This window comes from Salmo salar, chromosome ssa01 (assembly GCF_905237065.1).
Source record: "Salmo salar chromosome ssa01, Ssal_v3.1, whole genome shotgun sequence".
NCBI lineage: Eukaryota > Metazoa > Chordata > Actinopteri > Salmoniformes > Salmonidae > Salmo > Salmo salar.
In genome coordinates this window covers 166,640,368-166,662,482 of record NC_059442.1, presented here as the reverse complement: position 1 = coordinate 166,662,482, position 22,115 = coordinate 166,640,368, and the positions used below count along the sequence as shown (strand labels likewise).

The 22,115-nt window shown below is 44.3% G+C and overlaps 1 protein-coding gene across 6 annotated transcripts in view; it reads right to left on the bottom strand.

The window, feature by feature from the left end:
* Positions 1 to 3,075: 3,075 nt before the first annotated feature.
* The window catches only part of LOC106571753 (pre-B-cell leukemia transcription factor 3), a 115,410-nt gene continuing 96,370 nt past the window's right edge, over positions 3,076 to 22,115 (bottom strand). For 2 of the 6 annotated variants that reach the window (XM_014145172.2, XM_014145181.2), the window contains 5 exons: positions 20,599 to 20,764; positions 18,106 to 18,186; positions 13,198 to 13,310; positions 7,416 to 7,502; positions 3,076 to 4,915 (listed from right to left, as the gene is read on the bottom strand). In XM_014145172.2, the coding sequence (XP_014000647.1) occupies positions 4,823 to 4,915; positions 7,416 to 7,502; positions 13,198 to 13,310; positions 18,106 to 18,186; positions 20,599 to 20,764 (540 nt within the window). In that variant the 3' untranslated portion in view covers positions 3,076 to 4,822. The remainder of the gene's footprint in view (positions 4,916 to 7,415; positions 7,503 to 13,197; positions 13,311 to 18,105; positions 18,187 to 20,598; positions 20,765 to 22,115) is intronic. The other 4 variants (XM_014145188.2, XM_014145197.2, XM_014145207.2 and 1 more) reach the window with 3 other exon arrangements.

The following is a 22,115-nucleotide window of genomic DNA, read 5'->3' as shown; positions in this document are numbered from 1 at the left end:
CCCTAACCCATACACTAACCTTAACCCATACACTAACCTTAACCCTAACCCATACACTAACCTAAACCCTAACCCATACACTAACCTTAACCCTAACCCATACACTAACCTAAACCCTAACCCATACACTAACCTTAACCCTAACCCATACACTAACCCTAACCCATACACTAACCTTAACCCATACACTAACCTTAACCCTAACCCATACACTAACCTAAACCCTAACCCATACACTAACCTTAACCCTAACCCATACACTAACCCTAACCCATACACTAACCCTAACCCATACACTAACCTTAACCCTAACCCATACACTAACCCTAACCCATACACTAACCTTAACCCATACACTAACCTTAACCCTAACCCATACACTAACCTTAACCCTAACCCATACACTAACCCTAACCCATACACTAACCTTAACCCATACACTAACCTAAACCCTAACCCATACACTAACCTTAACCCTAACCCATACACTAACCTTAACCCATACACTAACCTTAACCCTAACCCATACACTAACCCTAACCCATACACTAACCCATACACTAACCCTAAAACAATCTGGCGATGTGCCCTTGAGCAAGGCACTTGCGACTGTAAGTCACTCTGGATGAGAGCGTCTGCTAAATGACCCAATGTAGATAACATACAGTATGTAATCATGTCTTGTTATCTAGCAGGGAAGATTGGAATCACCATCAAAGAAATGATAGTACTCCATTGAAATATGGAATTACGCTCAATGAACATTATCGAAAGCAATTAATCAAAGATTGTGGGTAAAACCATATGTCATATTCTGTGTTTGGTATTCAAGCTCTTCAACAATTGGCCTCTATAGAGTTCAGGATTACTTGTAAAATTCTTGAATTTCATATTTAATGATGCATGTGGAACATGCTTCATTTCATTAAGAATATATTGTTTTAATTAACCTTGAACAAGAATAACCAGCATCTTCCTGATTTAGTGTTTCTCTGCTTTATCTCTGAAGTTGACAATGTCGTTTATTTTAGCAATTTTTACGGTGTGTGTGTGTGTGTGTGTGTGTGTGAGCATGCTTTTGTACGTGTGTTAATTCAAATACCATTTATATCTTCTGGAGCATTAACATATCATAGTAGAAAAGGGAATTGTTTATTCTTAATTACCAAACCAGGGATGATAATTCCCAAAGACAAAGAGTAGCTTCAAACAATGTAAGAATCACATCTTGAGAACAAATCCTATCTTTTGGCATGTTTTTCAGATTTTTTTTGTTTGTTGTTGAGTATGTTTGCACAACACCACCAACATTGCCATTTGTTACAAACATGAATTCACTGGTTTAGCCTTTTCTTCCAAATGTCTTAATCCTGCCAATAAAAAAACAACAACAATGTGCCTGGCTTGTTTCCTCGTACACTCGGGTGACGGAAAGCCAAGCAGCATGGAGCTGGAAGCTGACGAGAAGCTCCGCTGACAGTGTTAGCAGAGAGTCTCTGCTTGCTATTTCAACTTGACCTCAGGGCAATTCGTAGGATTTGGTACGTAAATTTGTTTCCCTCCCATTACGATCATTCTCGGATTACGATCAACATAAAAGGGCCAGTGAGGTTTGGACACTAGACTGTGGCATTCTATCTTGGTCATTCTGACTGTCCAGCGATAGCCTGCTGTGCTCTCTGTCTCTCTGAATCTGGCACAGCTACTGTTGGCCTTTGTCACAGTGTGGAGCTTATTTCACTGACAGGGATCCACTGTGTTCTCTTCAACCCCCTTATATATCTGTGCCCACTGAATGGACAGGGGCTGCATGGCAGTGAAAACACTGCTACATATTATGGTCTGCTGTGTGTGTGTGTGTGCATGTCTGCAGTATTCCCATTTAAAGCATTGCAGATTATGTTTTCCAGACACGGTTCTATCACTTACAATCTAGTTTTATTCCCGGGTTTTTTCTATCTATCATCTAGCATATAAAATGACTGAGGCAATAACATTCTCCCTATGCCATTTAGTTTAGATTACGTTTTGTGTATCGGCCAATAGAACATCTTGGGCTATAACTTCCCAAACAGCAAAATCTCAAATCGTACCATCATAATCCATTGTCCTTTATGTCCTAAAAATGAACCTTAATTCACTGTCAAAAATTACACCGCCTCGCAATAGAAAAAAAATAAAAATAGAAACAATTAAATTAAGCCCCAAATAGATTTTTTAACTGTTGCCACATTTAGTACTATTAGAGCAATGTTGTCACCCGCCATTCGATGTCATCTGAGAGGAAGAGTCCGTTTCATTACACGAGCACTTCTACCTCTTGAGTCCCAACCCTTTAATACCACAACTGCTCCTTAGCGCTAACCGTCAACCAGGCTCCCATGAGGACACTCCTAACGGCTTGGAACACTTCTTCTAACGGCTTGGAACACTTCTCCTAACGGCTTGGAACACTTCTCCTAACGGCTTGGAACACTTCTTCTAACGGCTTGGAACACTTCTTCTAACGGCTTGGAACACTTCTCCTAACGGCTTGGAACACTTCTTCTAACGGCTTGGAACACTTCTCCTAACGGCTTGGAACACTTCTCCTAACGGCTTGGAACACTTCTCCTAACGGCTTGGAACACTTCTTCTAACGGCTTGGAACACTTCTCCTAACGGCTTGGAACACTTCTCCTAACGGCTTGGAACACTTCTCCTAACGGCTTGGAACACTTCTCCTAACGGCTTGGAACACTTCTCCTAACGGCTTGGAACACTTCTCCTAACGGCTTGGAACACTTCTCCTAACGGCTTGGAACAGTCCCACAAGGTCACTTGAAGGTTTGTGATGGAATGTTCTCCAACTAGTGCCTCAGTCTAGTACTGAATGGCTGTTTGTGTAGTTCTTGCACAATTGTGAAATGACTTACTGTTGGATCAAATCAGTAGTGTAGAATACTGCTCCAATGAGTTGGAAGGAGAAGAGTTTAGACACTGTTTTACCTTGAGAAGAATGTACAGCGACTCAAAAGCATTTACCTTGAGGAGATCATTCGGTGTGCTGAAGAGAAAGTACAGCGACTCAAAGCATTAAAGCAAAAGTTTATTTTTTTTGTGTTTGAAACTACACAAACTAACACAGAGGACTCGTCTGGGAGTGAGAATCCTCCACGGAGTGCGGTTACAAATGAAACATATTTAATACATTAGGACCACTGCCACAAATATTATTATTATTTTTTAATCAGGACTCCATTCAGTTTCAAAATGGCATGATACAAAAGAAAAAGAAGTGAAGCAAGAAAAGAAAAAAACCGTAGCTGTGAAACAGAGTCTGAAATACACAGGTCTGGGAACTGACCCCTCTACGTCTTTTCATTCATATATTTAAGAGGATAAGTAACAAAATCAGCAACATTCAAAATGTTCTTCGGTATTTACAACAGTTTCACTGTTTGGTGGTGAACATACATGTTTCTTACATGTAAAAAAAAAAAGGTGGCTTATTTCCCCTTGTGTGAATACTGGCTGTGAGGTGTGAATGACCGTACATGTTTCTTTGTACCCCCACAGCCTGTATTCCCACAAGTGGAAACGGGGGTGGGGGGGGGGTACGTCACCTTTCACATTCCACCACTGACATTTTTGGACCATGTTCAATTAATGCAGTCCATAAAACGACAGATCACATGACTAGCTCTTTTGGAAGCTAGTACCATAGCGGCCTCCTAGTTTGGTGGAGTGGCTCAAATTTACCTTTTGTTCTTAACTAAACACTACTGCTAAGCGTTAATCTGGCATTTAGTAAAGTTGAAATAAGTACAAGAGCTAATTACAAGACATGTAAAACAAACGTAAAATGGGGATTTAAGGTTAAGAAGAGGTAGTACTCTAAGCTACTGAAATCTGTTTTGAAAATGATGACGTCATCTGAGCATTTTTTCACGAGGTAAATCATTACAGCTCCGTTTTGACACACAATTCTCGGGAACTCCTCAAATGGTATTACACTATTAGTAAATGTAAATTTGTAAGCTATGGTAACACATGATCATACCAAATATGAATTAGGGACAGCATCGGAGTGACTACTATCAAATGACTGAATATATCCATTCGAACCGAATGCACCGTGTCCAATAAAAGGTTTAGAAATTCCTGTTCAGCAGAGGACTCACGTTGAGAATAAGAGCATGACAAAAAGCTGCCGATTTAAATGTCCTTCATCATGTCAATCCCCAAAACATGTTAAATCCGGGATGTTAGTATCAGAGATACAGCGCGTCCACTACAGGTGTAGTCCATTGAAGCATTGCAGCAAGCAAACCTTCTGTCAGTTGCGCACCTGCAACTTCAAATGCTTCCGCTGTCCCCACAACAGTTGTATAGTGATACTGGTAGAAGAAAATCCATTGGACCACATGTATTTTCATGTCCTTCAGTCTTAGTTGGCCAAAAAAAGAACAAAAAAAAAAGTGTCAAAAGAGTAGATCTGGAGGGTTGAGAGAGATGCACGGTCTTCAGTTTTTACTTGAATAAATCTACTGTTATCGTCTCTAGACTTCCCATTCAGAACTCCAACTCGTCAGTCTGTCAGTTAATATATATTTATATTCAGAAAATGTTGCTAAAAGCTGTATCCAATCATATCAGTCTTGACTGTGAAGGTTATTGGATGGGATTTTACAAAATGGCCGACATTGCCTGGAGTGGAAGGGTGAGGGGTTAGACTCAGTCGAGGGAGGTGATTGGTTCTGTTTGGCCTCTGTTTGGTTCAGTCACATTGGTCGAGGGCACGGTAGCATATTAGGTGGAAAAGAGACGATCAGTGAGGTGGTCAGTTTGAGGTATCAGAGTGCACACTGCCTGGCCCTTCGTTTGGGGACGTCACTGAGGAGGGAGTAGGTGCACCGTGCCATCCCCCGTTACCCTACATGATGGAGAAAGAGAGAGAGAGACACCGAGACAGAAACAGAGAGACAGTGAGAGAGACAGAGACACAGAGAGACAGACACAGAGACAGAGAGAGCGAGAGAGACAGAGACAGAGCAAGACAGAGACAGAGAGACAGAGAGAGAGTGAGACAGAGTGCAAGGGTTACTTCTTGAAAAACAGGTAAAGTTACAACTGAGGGGGCTGATTTGAGGTCTTCAAGCAACCAAGCCACAACTGACATAATCATAGTTCAGGGTGGATTACATTTAGAACTGAATGAAACTCAATATCCAAATTAACATCCAATAGTATAAAGCTTGTTGTCACAATCTGGTCTGGAAGAGGCCCCTTGTTTCCCTCTTTCAGCAGTCAGATTGAGTGTATACCCACAATCACGCACACATGGCCGGGTTAGGAAACAAACAGAGAGAGAGATCCGACATGGTGTCCGCCAGCGGGGATAAGCCCCATTGCATTACCACTGACATCCCCAGACAGGGTCTCTTGCTGACAAATTTGCCCCCGCATCCTGGTCATTGGAGGCGAGTGGTGAAATCAATGTCTTATCGGATTGCTTTAGTGGTTGTCGCTGCAAATTCTAGTGTCAGTTATGAAGACGGGAGGGGACACCACCGCGGGTAACAACTTTAAGGGGAAACACTGAAAGGAAGTGACGGGAGGAGAATTTTCCTTATCGTCGAGTCAGGAATGGGTTAGGGTTTTGGCTGAGCATTTGATTTAAAAAAATAAAACAAAAATAACAGATTTAAACATTGTCCTTGCATAAATTAGAAAAAGGTAACATGTTTTCAATATATTGAAAATAATATAGAAATATATACTACATAAAAAATATATTTAGCATGATCAACATGTATATATATTGTACTATATCTGTATAACACATGGTAGGTTTTGTTTAGCATCATCACTTTATCTTGACAGAGCAGCTGAGCCTGGCTGTCTTTAGACATACCATTCATATCCAGTCTGCTGTCCTCTTCCCCGTCCAATCCATCCTGATGACTTCCCCTAGCTTGCTCTAAACAACGTAGCATGGCTGTGAGTTATGTGATACAGTCAAACACAACCCGCCATGCTTCCCTCACTTCCCCTGTGATGGACTGAGAGCCATGACCTAAATAAGGAGTTGTGAGTGCGAGGGCAGGGGGGAGAGAGTGCAAAACGCTACACTTTGAAGCTGCTCGAGGTTGGCACATCGCCTCGACCGCCTGGAGCAAGAAAGGGTACTCCGCAAAACCAAAAACGACACCTTGCTGTGGGAGTGCTCCTAACGATGCGGCTGTGTGTTTTTTCACACGTTTGTGTGTTTTGTTGCTGTGTCAGTTTTGATCATGTCCAATAGAAGAACACATTCAGGCTGAGGTAGTGGTACTCTTTGAGAGCTGTATTTGATTGTTCTTCCACCAAATACACCATGAACATACCAGCCATGTATGTATGTATTTTATGAGGTCAAAACATTACCCAACAAAAAAACAACACTATAACAGAAAAAAACCTGTTCTAATCTTGAGAAGCCGCATAAGACATTGAGGCTGTCTCCATTTTTACAAGATGGGCATGTTGTAATGGAGAAAACCAGTCCGCAGCCTGCTTCCCCTTTCATTGCTAGAGAGCAGACAGCAAATGCAAATATTTCTCTGTGTCGGGGTTGAGCGAAAGGAAGCGTCAGTATGCCTCTCTCTCTCTCTCTCTCCGTCGCGGCGGCTCATCCTCCACCAATAAATGTATCTTTACCACGGTAGCTCAGATTGTCTGGTGTAGTATGAAGAAGGGTCTTATCAGAGCTCATCAGGAAAGACCATAGTCGCATCTGTACAAGGCTGCAGGCAATTCCAGTTTCATATTTCATTACCGTGATAAGAAGATGGACTGCAAATTCGCTCTCAGAAGCATTTCAAAGTAGTTAAATGAAAACACAGATACGCCAGTAAAAAGCCCCCCTTTCATATGGCTATGGGGGTATTATAAAATGCATTTCATAAATGGAATGAAGCACGCTCGCTCTTTCTCATTTAAATGGCTGGGGTGTGGATGTGAGTCTGGATGTGTGTGTTAATATGAAGCCATACATTTATCTTTGTCATCACATGGGCCGTCCTTAATCTCGCCTGTCGTATATTTGCTCTACGGTTTGATCACACTGGCGGCTCACTGAAAAGGGTTTGGGAGCCCTGGTAAAGAGAGATTACCCCCGGGTGTTATTTTACAATCCCGCCCCCGATCACCCCACCCTTAACTAACTGCATTAAAATATAGAGGAAGAGTGGTGGAGGAAGACGACTGGTGCTGCAACATACAACTCTAGAAATACTATTTGGGTCCTAGGATTTTCTAACCTGGGTGAATGGGATTTTAAAATGAAAATGATTTTAGGAGTCATTATCACCAATGTCGTCGTCACCATCATTGCGATGATATGACATATTTGTGGACATTTGTTGTCATGATCATGATTACTGTACACTTACATTTAGACTGTGAGGACTGTACATGGGATGCCGTAGCCCATCATTGTATCCGACCGTCTGACTGATAGCATGGTGTATGGTATCCCCCTGGAGAGAGAGAGAGGGGGAGAGGGAGAGAGAGGGGGGAAAGAGGGAGAGAGAGAGGGGGGAAAGAGGGAGAGAGAGAGGGGGAAAGAGGGAGAGAGGGGGTAAGAGGGAGAGAGAGAGAGAGGGAAAGAGGGAAAGAGGGAGAGAGAGAGAGGGGGAAAGAGAGAGAGGGGGGAAAGAGGGAGAGAGAGGGGGGGGAAAGAGGGAGAGAGAGAGGGGGAAAGAGGGAGAGAGGGGGGAAAGAGGGAGAGAGGGGGGGAAAGAGGGAGAGAGAGAGAGAGAGGGAAAGAGGGAGAGAGTGAGGGGGAAAGAGGGAGAGTGAGGGGGGAAATAGGGAGAGAGAGGGGGGAAAGAGGGAGAGAGAGGGGGAAAGAGGGAGAGAGAGAGAGGGGGGAAAGAGGGAGAGAGAGAGAGGGGGAAAGAGGGAGAGAGAGATAGGGGGGAAAGAGGGAGAGAGAGAGAGAGAGGGGGAAAGAGGGAGAGAGAGAGGGGGGAAAGAGGGAGAGGGGGGGAAAGAGGGAGCGAGTGAGGGGGAAAGAGGGAGAGAGTGAGGGGGAAAGAGGGAGAGAGGGGGGAAGAGGGAGAGAGAGAGAGAGGGAAAGAGGGAAAGAGGGAGAGAGTGAGGGGGAAAGAAGGAGAGAGAGGGGGAAAGAGGGAGAGAGAGAGAGGGGGAAAGAGGGAGAGAGAGGGGGGAAAGAGGGGAGAGAGAGAGAGAGGGACAGAGGGAGAGAGTGAGGGGGAAAGAGGGAGAGAGAGGGGGAAAGAGGGAGAGAGAGAGAGGGGGGAAAGAGGGAGAGAGAGAGAGGGGGAAAGAGGGAGAGAGAGGGGGGAAAGAGGGAGAGAGAGAGAGGGGAAAGAGGGAGAGAGAGAGAGGGGGAAAGAGGGAGAGGGGGGGAAAGAGGGAGCGAGTGAGGGGGAAAGAGGGAGAGAGAGGGGGGAAAGAGGGAGAGAGAGAGGGGAAAGAGGGAGAGAGAGGGGAAAGAGGGAGAGAGAGGGGGAAAGAGGGAGAGCGAGAGGGGAAAGAGGGAGAGCGAGAGAGGGGGGAAAGAGGGAGAGCGAGAGAGAGAGAGAGAGGGAAAGAGAGAGGGGGGAAAGAGGGAGAGAGTGAGGGGGAAAGAGAGAGAGAGAGGAAAGAGGGAGAGAGAGAGGGGGAAAGAGGGAGAGAGTGAGGGGGAAAGAGGGAGAGAGAGAGAGAGAGAGAGAGAGGGAAAGAGAGAGGGGGGAAAGAGGGAGAGAGTGAGGGGGGAAAGAGGGAGAGAGTGAGGGGGAAAAGAGGGAGAGAGTGAGGGGGGAAAAGAGGGAGAGAGGAAGGGAGAGATAGAGAGGGAGGGAGAGAGATAGAAAGAGTGGGAGAGAGAGGGAAAGAGAGAGGGGGGAAAGAGGGAGAGAGTGAGGGGGAAAGAGAGAGAGAGAGGGAAAGAGGGAGAGAGAGAGGGGGGAAAGAGGGAGAGAGTGAGGGGGGAAAGAGGGAGAGAGAGAGAGAGAGAGAGAGAGAGAGAGGGAAAGAGAGAGGGGGGAAAGAGGGAGAGAGTGAGGGGGGAAAGAGGGAGAGAGTGAGGGGGGAAAAGAGGGAGAGAGTGAGGGGGGAAAAGAGGGAGAGAGGAAGGGAGAGATAGAGAGGGAGGGAGAGAGATAGAAAGAGTGGGAGAGAGATAGAAAGAGTGGGAGAGGGGAGAGAGAGCGAGTGGGAGAGGGGAGAGAGAGCGAGAGGGAGAGGGGAGAGAGAGCAAGAGGGAGAGAGAGGGAGAGAGGGAGAAATGCAGAAAGAGAGGGAGAGACAAAGACAAAGTGAGAGAATGTCAATGCCTTCTCACCTTCCACTCCATCATTTTGAAAGAACAATACAAAATGACAATAACAATTGCCACAACAAAAGACAAACATGAAAGAACAGAATGGGATGAAACATTGTTCAAAAGGTATGACCTTGTAATGTTTGTAGGCAATTTGGCCTTTTTTCTCTCAAAGAATTTCTAATCTGTGACGAAGGCAAAACACAGGACAGTAAAGTATAGAACAGACATGGGACAGTATAAACCAGACATGGGACAGTAAAGAACAGACATGGGACAGTATAGAACAGACATGGGACAGGACAGACCAGACACGGGACAGTATAGAACAGTTATGGGACAGTATAGAACAGACATGGGACAGTATAGAACAGTTATGGGACAGTATAGAACAGACATGGGACATGATAGAACAGACATGGGACAGTAAAGAACAGACATGGGACAGTATAGAACAGACACGGGGGACAGTATAGAACAGTTATGGGACAGTATAGAACAGACACAGGACAGTATAGAACAGACATGGGACAGTAAAGAACAGACACGGGACAGTATAGAACAGACATGGGACAGTACGAAACAGACACGGGACAGTAAAGAACAGACACGGGACAGGATAGAACAGACACGGGACAGTACGAAACAGACACGGGACAGTAAAGAACAGACATGGGACAGTATAGAACAGACATGGGACAGTATAGACCAGACATGGGACAGTATAAACCAGACATGGGACAGTAAAGAACAGACATGGGACAGTATAGAACAGACATGGGACAGGACAGACACGGGACAGTATAGAACAGTTATGGGACAGTATAGAACAGACATGGGACAGGATAGACCAGACATGGGACAGTAAAGAACAGACATGGGACAGTATAAACAAGACATGGGACAGGATAGACCAGACACAGGACAGTAAAGAACAGACACGGGAGACAGTATAGAACAGACATGGGACAGTATAGACCAGACACGGGAGACAGTATAGAACAGACATGGGACAGTATAAACAGACACAGGACAGGATAGACCAGACACGGGACAGTAAAGAACAGACACGGGACAGTACGAGAACAGACACGGGACAGTAAAGACCAGACACGGGACAGTAAAGAACAGACATGGGACAGTACGAAACAGACACGAGACAGTAAAGAACAGACATGGGACAGTATAGACCAGACACGGGACAGTAAAGAACAGACACGGGACAGTAAAGAACAGACACGGGACAGTAAAGAACAGACATGGGACAGTAAAGAACAGACACGGGACAGTACGAAACAGACACGGGGACAGTAAAGAACAGACACGGGGGACAGTAAAGAACAGACATGGGACAGTATAGACCAGACATGGGACAGTATAAACCAGACATGGGACAGGACAGACCAGACACGGGACAGTATAGAACAGTTATGGGACAGTATAGAACAGACATGGGACAGGACAGACACGGGACAGTATAGAACAGTTATGGGACAGTATAGAACAGACATGGGACAGTATAGACCAGACATGGGACAGTAAAGAACAGACATGGGACAGTATAAACAAGACATGGGACAGGATAGACCAGACACGGGACAGTAAAGAACAGACACGGGAGACAGTAAAGAACAGACATGGGACAGTATAAACCAGACATGGGACAGTATAGAACAGACACGGGACAGTATAGAACAGACATGGGACAGTAAAGAACAGACATGGGACAGTATAAACCAGACATGAGACAGTAAAGAACAGACATGGGACAGTATAGAACAGACATGGGACAGTATAGACCAGACACGGGACAGTAAAGAACAGACATGGGACAGTATAGAACAGACATGGGACAGTATAAACCAGACATGAGACAGTAAAGAACAGACACAGGACAGTAAAGAACAGACATGGGACAGTAAAGAACAGACACGGGACAGTAAAGAACAGACATGGGACAGTAAAGAACAGACTTGGGACAGTATAGACCAGACATGGGACAGTATAAAACAGACACGGGACAGTAAAGAACAGACACGGGGACAGTAAAGAACAGACATGGGACAGTATAGAACAGACATGGGACAGTAAAGAACAGACACGGGACAGTATAGACCAGACATGGGACAGTATAAACCAGACACGGGACAGTATAGACCAGACACGGGACAGTAAAGAACAGACACGGGACAGTAAAGAACAGACACGGGACAGTAAAGAACAGACACGGGACAGTAAAAGACAGACACGGGACAGTAGAGAACAGACATGGGACAGTATAGAACAGACATGGGACAGTATAAACAAGACATGGGACAGGATAGACCAGACACGGGACAGTAAAGAACAGACACGGGAGACAGTAAAGAACAGACATGGGACAGTATAAACCAGACATGGGACAGTATAGAACAGACACGGGACAGTATAGAACAGACATGGGACAGTAAAGAACAGACACGGGGGACAGTATAGACCAGACATGGGACAGTAAAGAACAGACATGGGACAGTATAGAACAGACATGGGACAGTATAAACCAGACATGAGACAGTAAAGAACAGACATGGGACAGTATAGAACAGACATGGGACAGTATAAACCAGACATGAGACAGTAAAGAACAGACACGGGACAGTAAAGAACAGACACGGGACAGTAAAGAACAGACATGGGACAGTATAGAACAGACATGGGACAGTATAGACCAGACACGGGACAGTAAAGAACAGACATGGGACAGTAAAGAACAGACTTGGGACAGTATAGACCAGACACGGGACAGTACGAAACAGACACGGGACAGTAAAGAACAGACACGGGGGACAGTAAAGAACAGACATGGGACAGTATAGAACAGACATGGGACAGTAAAGAACAGACACGGGACAGTATAAACCAGACATGGGACAGTATAAACAAGACATGGGACAGTATAGACCAGACACGGGACAGTAAAGAACAGACACGGGACAGTAAAGAACAGACACGGGACAGTAAAGAACAGACATGGGACAGTAAAGAACAGACACGGGACAGTAAAGAACAGACACGGGACAGTAAAGAACAGACACGGGACAGTATAGACCAGACATGGGACAGTAAAGAACAGACACGGGACAGTAAAGAACAGACACGGGACAGTAGAGAACAGACATGGGACAGTATAACCAGACATGGGACAGTATAAACAAGACATGGGACAGTATAGACCAGACACGGGACAGTAAAGAACAGACATGGGACAGTATAAACAAGACATGGGACAGTATAGACCAGACACGGGACAGTAAAGAACAGACATGGGACAGTATAAACAAGACATGGGACAGTATAGACCAGACACGGGACAGTAAAGAACAGACTTGGGACAGTAAAGAACAGACATGGGACAGGTAAGTAAAGAAAGTGGGGAATCCCAGCCCAAGAGCTCAAGTCAAAGCCAGACACTCTACCTTCTCAAATAACAGAACCTGTAATCTCACATCATACTGTCATATACAAATACAGAAATATGTCAAAAGGTCTATAATATCTAAAGCCACATTTCTTACACCTGACGAATACCTTCTAAGATAATAAATAATCAAGCTACATAACCTACAGTATAATGTCCTGCTGTACCCAGACTGCACATTACCAGTCGACTACCAATGTATTGCTAAAGTTTTGAGTTGAAGTCCAATCTCATTTAAACTCTAAATCATTCCATGAATTCAACGATATCCTCAGAGAGAGTGAAGGCCAACTTGTCTCCATTATTCAAATTCATAGAATGACTCCAATTAAATAAAAAAAATAAAAAATGGTATTGACCCCAAACCTAGTACAGTCAATAGTATGTGACCCTTCAGTAGGCCTTGAACCCTGACCTCTCTTCCTGACCTCTCACCCTGACCTACCTGTGACTGCACATTAGTTCCGACTTGAGCCCCCTGGTAAGAGGCCCCATTCAGACTCTGCATGCTCATGAACATGTCCCCAGAGTTAGGGAGGCTAAAAGAGGCAGAGGAACCTGGAGAGGAGAGATGGAAGTAGCTGAATAGAAGAACACATACAGATCTAGGATCAGCTACCCCTCACCCAATCCTAATCTTAACCATTAGTGGGGGAAATGCTAAACTGACCCCAAGACATGAGTCTAGGGGCAACTTCACACTACATTACACTCACTGATCCATACATCCGAACAACTAAACTATCCAAAACAAGACTGAAGATATAGAAAGGACCAAAGAAAGAGAGATGAAAACAGAGAGAGTAAGGACCGAGGGAAGAGAGATGAAAACAGAGAGAGTAAGGACCGAGGGAAGAGAGATGAAAACAGAGAGAGTAAGGACTGAGGGAAGAGAGATGAAAACAGAGTAAGGACTGAGGGAAGAGATGAAAACAGAGAGAGTAAGGACTGAGGGAAGAGAGATGAAAACAGAGAGAGTAAGGACCGAGGGAAGAGAGATGAAAACAGAGAGAGTAAGGACCGAGGGAAGAGAGATGAAAACAGAGAAAGAACTGAGGGAAGAGAGATGAAAACAGAGAGAGTAAGGACTGAGGGAAGAGATGAAAACAGAGAGAGTAAGGACTGAGGGAAGAGAGATGAAAACAGAGAGAGTAAGGACTGAGGGAAGAGATGAAAACAGAGAGAGTAAGGACTGAGGGAAGAGAGATGAAAACAGAGAGAGTAAGGACTGAGGGAAGAGAGATGAAAACAGAGAGAGTAAGGACTGAGGGAAGAGAGATGAAAACAGAGAGAGTAAGGACTGAGGGAAGAGAGATGAAAACAGAGAGAGTAAGGACTGAGGGAAGAGATGAAAACAGAGAGAGTAAGGACTGAGGGAAGAGAGATGAAAACAGAGAGAGTAAGGACTGAGGGAAGAGATGAAAACAGAGAGAGTAAGGACTGAGGGAAGAGAGATGAAAACAGAGAGAGTAAGGACTGAGGGAAGAGAGATGAAAACAGAGAGAGTAAGGACTGAGGGAAGAGAGATGAAAACAGAGAGAGTAAGGACTGAGGGAAGAGAGATGAAAACAGAGAGAGTAAGGACTGAGGGAAGAGAGATGAAAACAGAGTAAGGACTGAGGGAAGAGAGATGAAAACAGAGAGAATAAGGACTGAGGGAAGAGAGATGAAAACAGAGAGAGTAAGGACTGAGGGAAGAGATGAAAACAGAGAGAGTAAGGACTGAGGGAAGAGAGATGAAAACAGAGAGAGTAAGGACTGAGGGAAGAGAGATGAAAACAGAGAGAGTAAGGACTGAGGGAAGAGAGATGAAAACAGAGAGAGTAAGGACTGAGGGAAGAGAGATGAAAACAGAGAGAGTAAGGACAGAGGGAAGAGAGATGAAAACAGAGAGAGTAAGGACTGAGGGAAGAGAGATGAAAACAGAGAGAGTAAGGACTGAGGGAAGAGAGATGAAAACAGAGAGAGTAAGGACTGAGGGAAGAGAGATGAAAACAGAGAGAGTAAGGACTGAGGGAAGAGAGATGAAAACAGAGAGAGTAAGGACTGAGGGAAGAGAGATGAAAACAGAGAGAGTAAGGACTGAGGGAAGAGAGATGAAAACAGAGAGAGTAAGGACTGAGGGAAGAGAGATGAAAACAGAGAGAGTAAGGACTGAGGGAAGAGAGATGAAAACAGAGAGAGTAAGGACTGAGGGAAGAGATGAAAACAGAGAGAGTAAGGACTGAGGGAAGAGAGATGAAAACAGAGAGAGTAAGGACTGAGGGAAGAGAGATGAAAACAGAGAGAGTAAGGACTGAGGGAAGAGAGATGAAAACAGAGAGAGTAAGGACTGAGGGAAGAGAGATGAAAACAGAGAAAGGACTGAGGGAAGAGAGATGAAAACAGAGAGAGTAAGGACTGAGGGAAGAGAGATGAAAACAGAGAGAGTAAGGACTGAGGGAAGAGAGATGAAAACAGAGAGAGTAAGGACTGAGGGAAGAGAGATGAAAACAGAGAGAGTAAGGACTGAGGGAAGAGAGATGAAAACAGAGTAAGGACTGAGGGAAGAGAGATGAAAACAGAGAGAATAAGGACTGAGGGAAGAGAGATGAAAACAGAGAGAGTAAGGACTGAGGGAAGAGAGATGAAAACAGAGAGAGTAAGGACTGAGGGAAGAGATGAAAACAGAGAGAGTAAGGACTGAGGGAAGAGAGATGAAAACAGAGAGAGTAAGGACTGAGGGAAGAGAGATGAAAACAGAGAGAGTAAGGACTGAGGGAAGAGAGATGAAAACAGAGAGATAAGGACTGAGGGAAGAGAGATGAAAACAGAGAGAGTAAGGACTGAGGGAAGAGAGATGAAAACAGAGAGAGTAAGGACTGAGGGAAGAGAGATGAAAACAGAGAGAGTAAGGACTGAGGGAAGAGAGATGAAAACAGAGAGAGTAAGGACTGAGGGAAGAGAGATGAAAACAGAGAGAGTAAGGACTGAGGGAAGAGAGATGAAAACAGAGAGAGTAAGGACTGAGGGAAGAGAGATGAAAACAGAGAGAGTAAGGACTGAGGGAAGAGAGATGAAAACAGAGAGAGTAAGGACTGAGGGAAGAGAGATGAAAACAGAGAGAGTAAGGACTGAGGGAAGAGAGATGAAAACAGAGAGAGTAAGGACTGAGGGAAGAGAGATGAAAACAGAGAGAGTAAGGACTGAGGGAAGAGATGAAAACAGAGAGAGTAAGGACTGAGGGAAGAGAGATGAAAACAGAGAGAGTAAGGACTGAGGGAAGAGAGATGAAAACAGAGAGAGTAAGGACTGAGGGAAGAGAGATGAAAACAGAGAGAGTAAGGACTGAGGGAAGAGAGATGAAAACAGAGAGAGTAAGGACCGAGGGAAGAGAGATGAAAACAGAGAGAGTAAGGACTGAGGGAAGAGAGATGAAAACAGAGAGAGTAAGGACTGAGGGAAGAGAGATGAAAACAGAGAGAGTAAGGACTGAGGGAAGAGAGATGAAAACAGAGAGAGTAAGGACCGAGGGAAGAGAGATGAAAACAGAGAGAGTAAGGACTGAGGGAAGAGAGATGAAAACAGAGAGAGTAAGGACTGAGGGAAGAGAGATGAAAACAGAGAGAGTAAGGACTGAGGGAAGAGAGATGAAAACAGAGAGAGTAAGGACTGAGGGAAGAGAGATGAAAACAGAGAGAGTAAGGACTGAGGGAAGAGAGATGAAAACAGAGTAAGGACTGAGGGAAGAGAGATGAAAACAGAGAGAGTAAGGACTGAGGGAAGAGAGATGAAAACAGAGAGAGTAAGGACTGAGGGAAGAGAGATGAAAACAGAGAGTAAGGACTGAGGGAAGAGATGAAAACAGAGAGAGTAAGGACTGAGGGAAGAGAGATGAAAACAGAGAGAGTAAGGACTGAGGGAAGAGAGATGAAAACAGAGAGAGGACTGAGGGAAGAGAGATGAAAACAGAGAGAGTAAGGACTGAGGGAAGAGAGATGAAAACAGAGAGAGGACTGAGGGAAGAGAGATGAAAACAGAGAGAGTAAGGACTGAGGGAAGAGAGATGAAAACAGAGAGAGTAAGGACTGAGGGAAGAGAGATGAAAACAGAGAAAGGACTGAGGGAAGAGAGATGAAAACAGAGAGAGTAAGGACTGAGGGAAGAGAGATGAAAACAGAGAGAGTAAGGACTGAGGGAAGAGAGATGAAAACAGAGAGAGTAAGGACTGAGGGAAGAGAGATGAAAACAGAGAGAGTAAGGACCGAGGGAAGATAGATGAAAACAGAGAGAGTAAGGACCGAGGGAAGAGAGATGAAAACAGAGTAAGGACCGAGGGAAGAGAGATGAAAACAGAGAGAGTAAGGACTGAGGGAAGAGAGATGAAAACAGAGAGAGTAAGGACTGAGGGAAGAGAGATGAAAACAGAGAGAGGACTGAGGGAAGAGAGATGAAAACAGAGAGAGTAAGGACTGAGGGAAGAGAGATGAAAACAGAGAGAGTAAGGACTGAGGGAAGAGAGATGAAAACAGAGAGAGTAAGGACTGAGGGAAGAGAGATGAAAACAGAGAGAGTAAGGACTGAGGGAAGAGAGATGAAAACAGAGAGAGTAAGGACTGAGGGAAGAGAGATGAAAACAGAGAAAGGACTGAGGGAAGAGAGATGAAAACAGAGAGAGTAAGGACTGAGGGAAGAGAGATGAAAACAGAGAGAGTAAGGACCGAGGGAAGAGAGATGAAAACAGAGAGAGTAAGGACTGAGGGAAGAGAGATGAAAACAGAGAGAGTAAGGACTGAGGGAAGAGAGATGAAAACAGAGAGAGTAAGGACTGAGGGAAGAGAGATGAAAACAGAGAAAGGACTGAGGGAAGAGAGATGAAAACAGAGAGAGTAAGGACTGAGGGAAGAGAGATGAAAACAGAGAGAATAAGGACTGAGGGAAGAGAGATGAAGGTCTAGATACTGTACGTCCATGAACCATCAAAGCAACCTAAACAGGAACTAGTGTACTCATATCCTAAATGAAGCAACCTAAACAGGAACTAGTGTACTCACATCCTAAATGAAGCAACCTAAACAGGAACTAGTGTACTCATATCCTAAATGAAGCAACCTAAACAGGAACTAGTGTACTCATATCCTAAATGAAGCAACCTAAACAGGAACTAGTGTACTCATATCCTAAATGAAGCAACCTAAACAGGAACTAGTGTACTCATATCCTAAATAAAACAAATTGAATTCAGGTTGAGGTGGTGGAGAGGGAGACAAGCTTCCACTATGGTAGGGGGTGTGAGAATGGACCGATGGAAGGACGTTGTAGGTGGAATGAATGACCACAACACATAAAAGGTTTCCTAAAAGAGAATCAGTACCGGCGGTGAACATGTTGGTTAAAAGGGAGTTTTTGCTCTCAGCAGAGTCCAGTTGAAATTCCTCATCTTTCATCTGGAAGCCTGGATAAAAGAAAATGGAAGGGACTTGAAAACCTCCCATCATGCACTTTGACTTTATTAACCCCCGAGTCTCATTGCCTACAGCAATTGTATTGGAATTGTAAGCACTGCTATAGAACATTAAATGAATATGAAAATTGGGCTTAGGTTTAATTTGATTTGACGTCAGAGCGTGAACATTTTAATAATTCGTTGTGTTGATTTTTTAGGATCAATATTTAATTGCAATTTTAACAAACAATTCCAGATGTCCTTCCTTCCCTCCCGCCCACCACCCACCCCACTACCCCTAGTAACCACCCACCCCACTACCCCTAGCAACCACACACCGAACTACCCCTAGCAACCACACACCGAACTACCCCTAGCAACCACCCATCCCACTACCCCTAGCAACCACCCATCCCACTACCCCTAGCAACCACCCACCCCACTACCCCTAGCAACCACCCACCCCACTACCCCTAGCAACCACCCACCCCACTACCCCTAGCAACCACCCACCCCACTACCCCTAGCAACCACCCACCCCACTACCCCTAGCAACCACCCACCCCACTACCCGTATCAACCACCCACCCCACTACCCCTAGCAACCACCCATCCCACTACCCCTAGCAACCACCCATCCCACTACCCCTAGCAACCACCCACCCCACTACCCGTATCAACCACCCACCCCACTACCCCTAGCAACCACCCATCCCACTACCCCTAGCAACCACCCATCCCACTACCCCTAGCAACCACCCATCCCACTTCCCTAGCAACCACCCACCCCCCTACCTCTAGCAATCACCCATCCCACTACCCCTAGCAACCACCCATCCCACTACCCCTAGCAACCACCCATCCCACTACCCCTAGCAACCACCCATCCCACTACCCCTAGCAACCACCCACCCCACTACCCCTAGCAACCACCCACCCCACAACCCCTAGCAACCACCCACCCCACTACCCCTAGCAACCACCCACCCCACTACCCCTAGCAACCACCCATCCCACTACCCCTAGCAACCACCCACCCCACTACCCCTAGCAACCACCCATCCCACTACCCCTAGCAACCACCCACCCCACTACCCCTAGCAACCACCCATCCCACTACCCCTAGCAACCACCCACCCCACTACCCCTAGCAACCACCCATCCTACTACCCCTAGCAGTACCACAGTCACAGGGGTGTCAAACTCATTCTGCCTCCGCAGGCCTCATTCAGTCTTTACAGAGGTCTGGAGGGCCGTATTCAAAATGTGTTATATTTCCTTGCCGTCAAAATGTCCCAAAAAATTTGTGTCAAAATGTCCCAAAAAATAGTCCTCTAACCATAGTTTGGGGTATTTTTTATGCTCCTTGACTGTCTAGCTTTCATTTCAGTGATTGTTAGCAACCTGGACCGAGTGAAAAGACTGTATAAATGTAGGTCCAATATCATTTATACACAGTTTTCATTTATTACATTTTATTTTTTATGCATATAGATTGTTTTTTTTTTAATTTTTATCCAATATGTTTGATACCCCTCGTCTACAATATTACTTCTTAGAAAGTTGAATAAATGAAACAATGAAAACAAAATAACAAAATAACAAAAGAAAAATGAATAAATTACAAGAGTAAGAAAAAACCAGAAACAAGCAGCAATAAAGCCAGAAATCACCACTTCTGTGTTACTATCCAAATCCATATACATGTTACCGTGAAATGTTAAGTATCGAACACCACTTCTGTGTTACTATCCAAATCCATATACATGTTACCGTGAAATGTTAAGTATCGAACACCACTTCTGTGTTACTATCCAAATCCATATACATGTTACCGTGAAATGTTAAGTATCGAACACCACTTCTGTGTTACTATCCAAATCCATATACATGTTACCGTGAAATGTTAAGTATCGAACACCACTTCTGTGTTACTATCCAAATCCATATACATGTTACCGTGAAATGTTAAGTATCGAACACCACTTCTGTGTTACTATCCAAATCCATATACATGTTACCGTGAAATGTTAAGTATCGAACACCACTTCTGTGTTACTATCCAAATCCATATACATGTTACCGTGAAATGTTAAGTATCGAACACCACTTCTGTGTTACTATCCAAATCCATATACATGTTACCGTGAAATGTTAAGTATCGAACACCACTTCTGTGTTACTATCCAAATCCATATACATGTTACCGTGAAATGTTAAGTATCGAACACCACTTCTGTGTTACTATCCAAATCCATATACATGTTACCGTGAAATGTTAAGTATCGAACACCACTTCTGTGTTACTATCCAAATCCATATACATGTTACCGTGAAATGTATACATGTCCCTTTTTTTTTTATTACACATTTACCGCAACATATACATACGACTCTGGTCTTACCACCAAGTGTGCCTACCAGAGTTGGGCGTGGTGGGTGAGTTGGCCTGGCTGTTGTGGATGGCTGCTGCCACGGCGTGGGTTGCCGTCACCGCTGTCTTGGCTGCATAGAGGTTAGCCTCCTCCTGGAACTTGCCGATGTTCTTCTTGTACCGGATCCTCTTGTTGCCGAACCAATTGGACACCTGAGTAGGACATCGGCAAGTTCCAGGAAAGGGAATAGAGAAAGAGAGAGAGTGAGAGAGAGAGAGAGAGAGAGAGAGAGAGAGAGAGAGAGAGAGAGAGAGAGAGGGAAGGATGAGAGATAAAGGGGAAATAATGTAGTGAGTCAGACATTGTCCACCATTTTGAAAAAAAAACATCACTTCAGGTTGTCCCCGCCCCTGGAGAGGAGTAGGAGGAGCTCAACCGAACGTGAGACGAGGTGCATTCTGAAGTAAACAAGAGCGACTCTTGCTCACAATTCAAATCTTGATGTTTTATTGACCTAATTCTGAGTTAAAGTCATGACGTTTCGGCCAGTCATGATTTCAACTCAAAATTAGATAAATAAATAAAGCATTGTGGATGAGAGTCGCTCATATTCCGATCCCAGAGTCTGCAAGGACCAATCAGGACTGTCGTGTGGATGGCCAGCCAACTGTTAGATGCAGTCCCCATCACCAAGCTCTCTACAGCTGTCACCAAAGACTGTGATGATTGTTCCATCTACGAGAATAATATTTTGACTAAGCTACCGTCTAATGTCAATGTTGTTACCATAGAAATAGAATGCATTGTATTTCTATGGTTGTTACCCTGTCTCATGCATTTAAAAATACTACATTCCAATAAGTGGCACATTTTCTAAAGATTGTCAGGATAGGCCTGTCTATTATAGCCTGGTTTCTAAAGATTGTCAGGATAGACCTGTCTATTATAGCCTGGTTTCTAAAGACTCTATAGATATCATAGCCTGGTTTCTAAAGATTCTATAGATATTATAGCCTGGTTTATAATGATTGTCAGGATAGACCTGTCTATTATAGCCTGGTTTCTAAAGACTCTATAGATATTATAGCCTGGTTTATAAAGATTCTCAGGATAGACCTGTCTATTATAGCCTGGTTTATAAAGACTCTATAGATATTATAGCCTGGTTTATAAAGATTCTCAGGATAGACCTGTCTATTATAGCCTGGTTTATAAAGACTCTATAGATATTATAGCCTGGTTTATAAAGATTCTCAGGATAGGCCTGTCTATTATAGCCTGGTTTATAAAGACTCTATAGATATTATAGCCTGGTTTATAAAGATTCTCAGGATAGGCCTGTCTATATATAGCCTGGTTTATAAAGACTCTATAGATATTATAGCCTGGTTTATAAAGATTCTCAGGATAGACCTGTCTATTATAGCCTGGTTTATAAAGACTCTATAGATATTATAGCCTGGTTTATAAAGATTCTCAGGATAGGCCTGTCTATTATAGCCTGGTTTATAAAGACTCTATAGATATTATAGCCTGGTTTATAAAGACTCTATAGATATTATA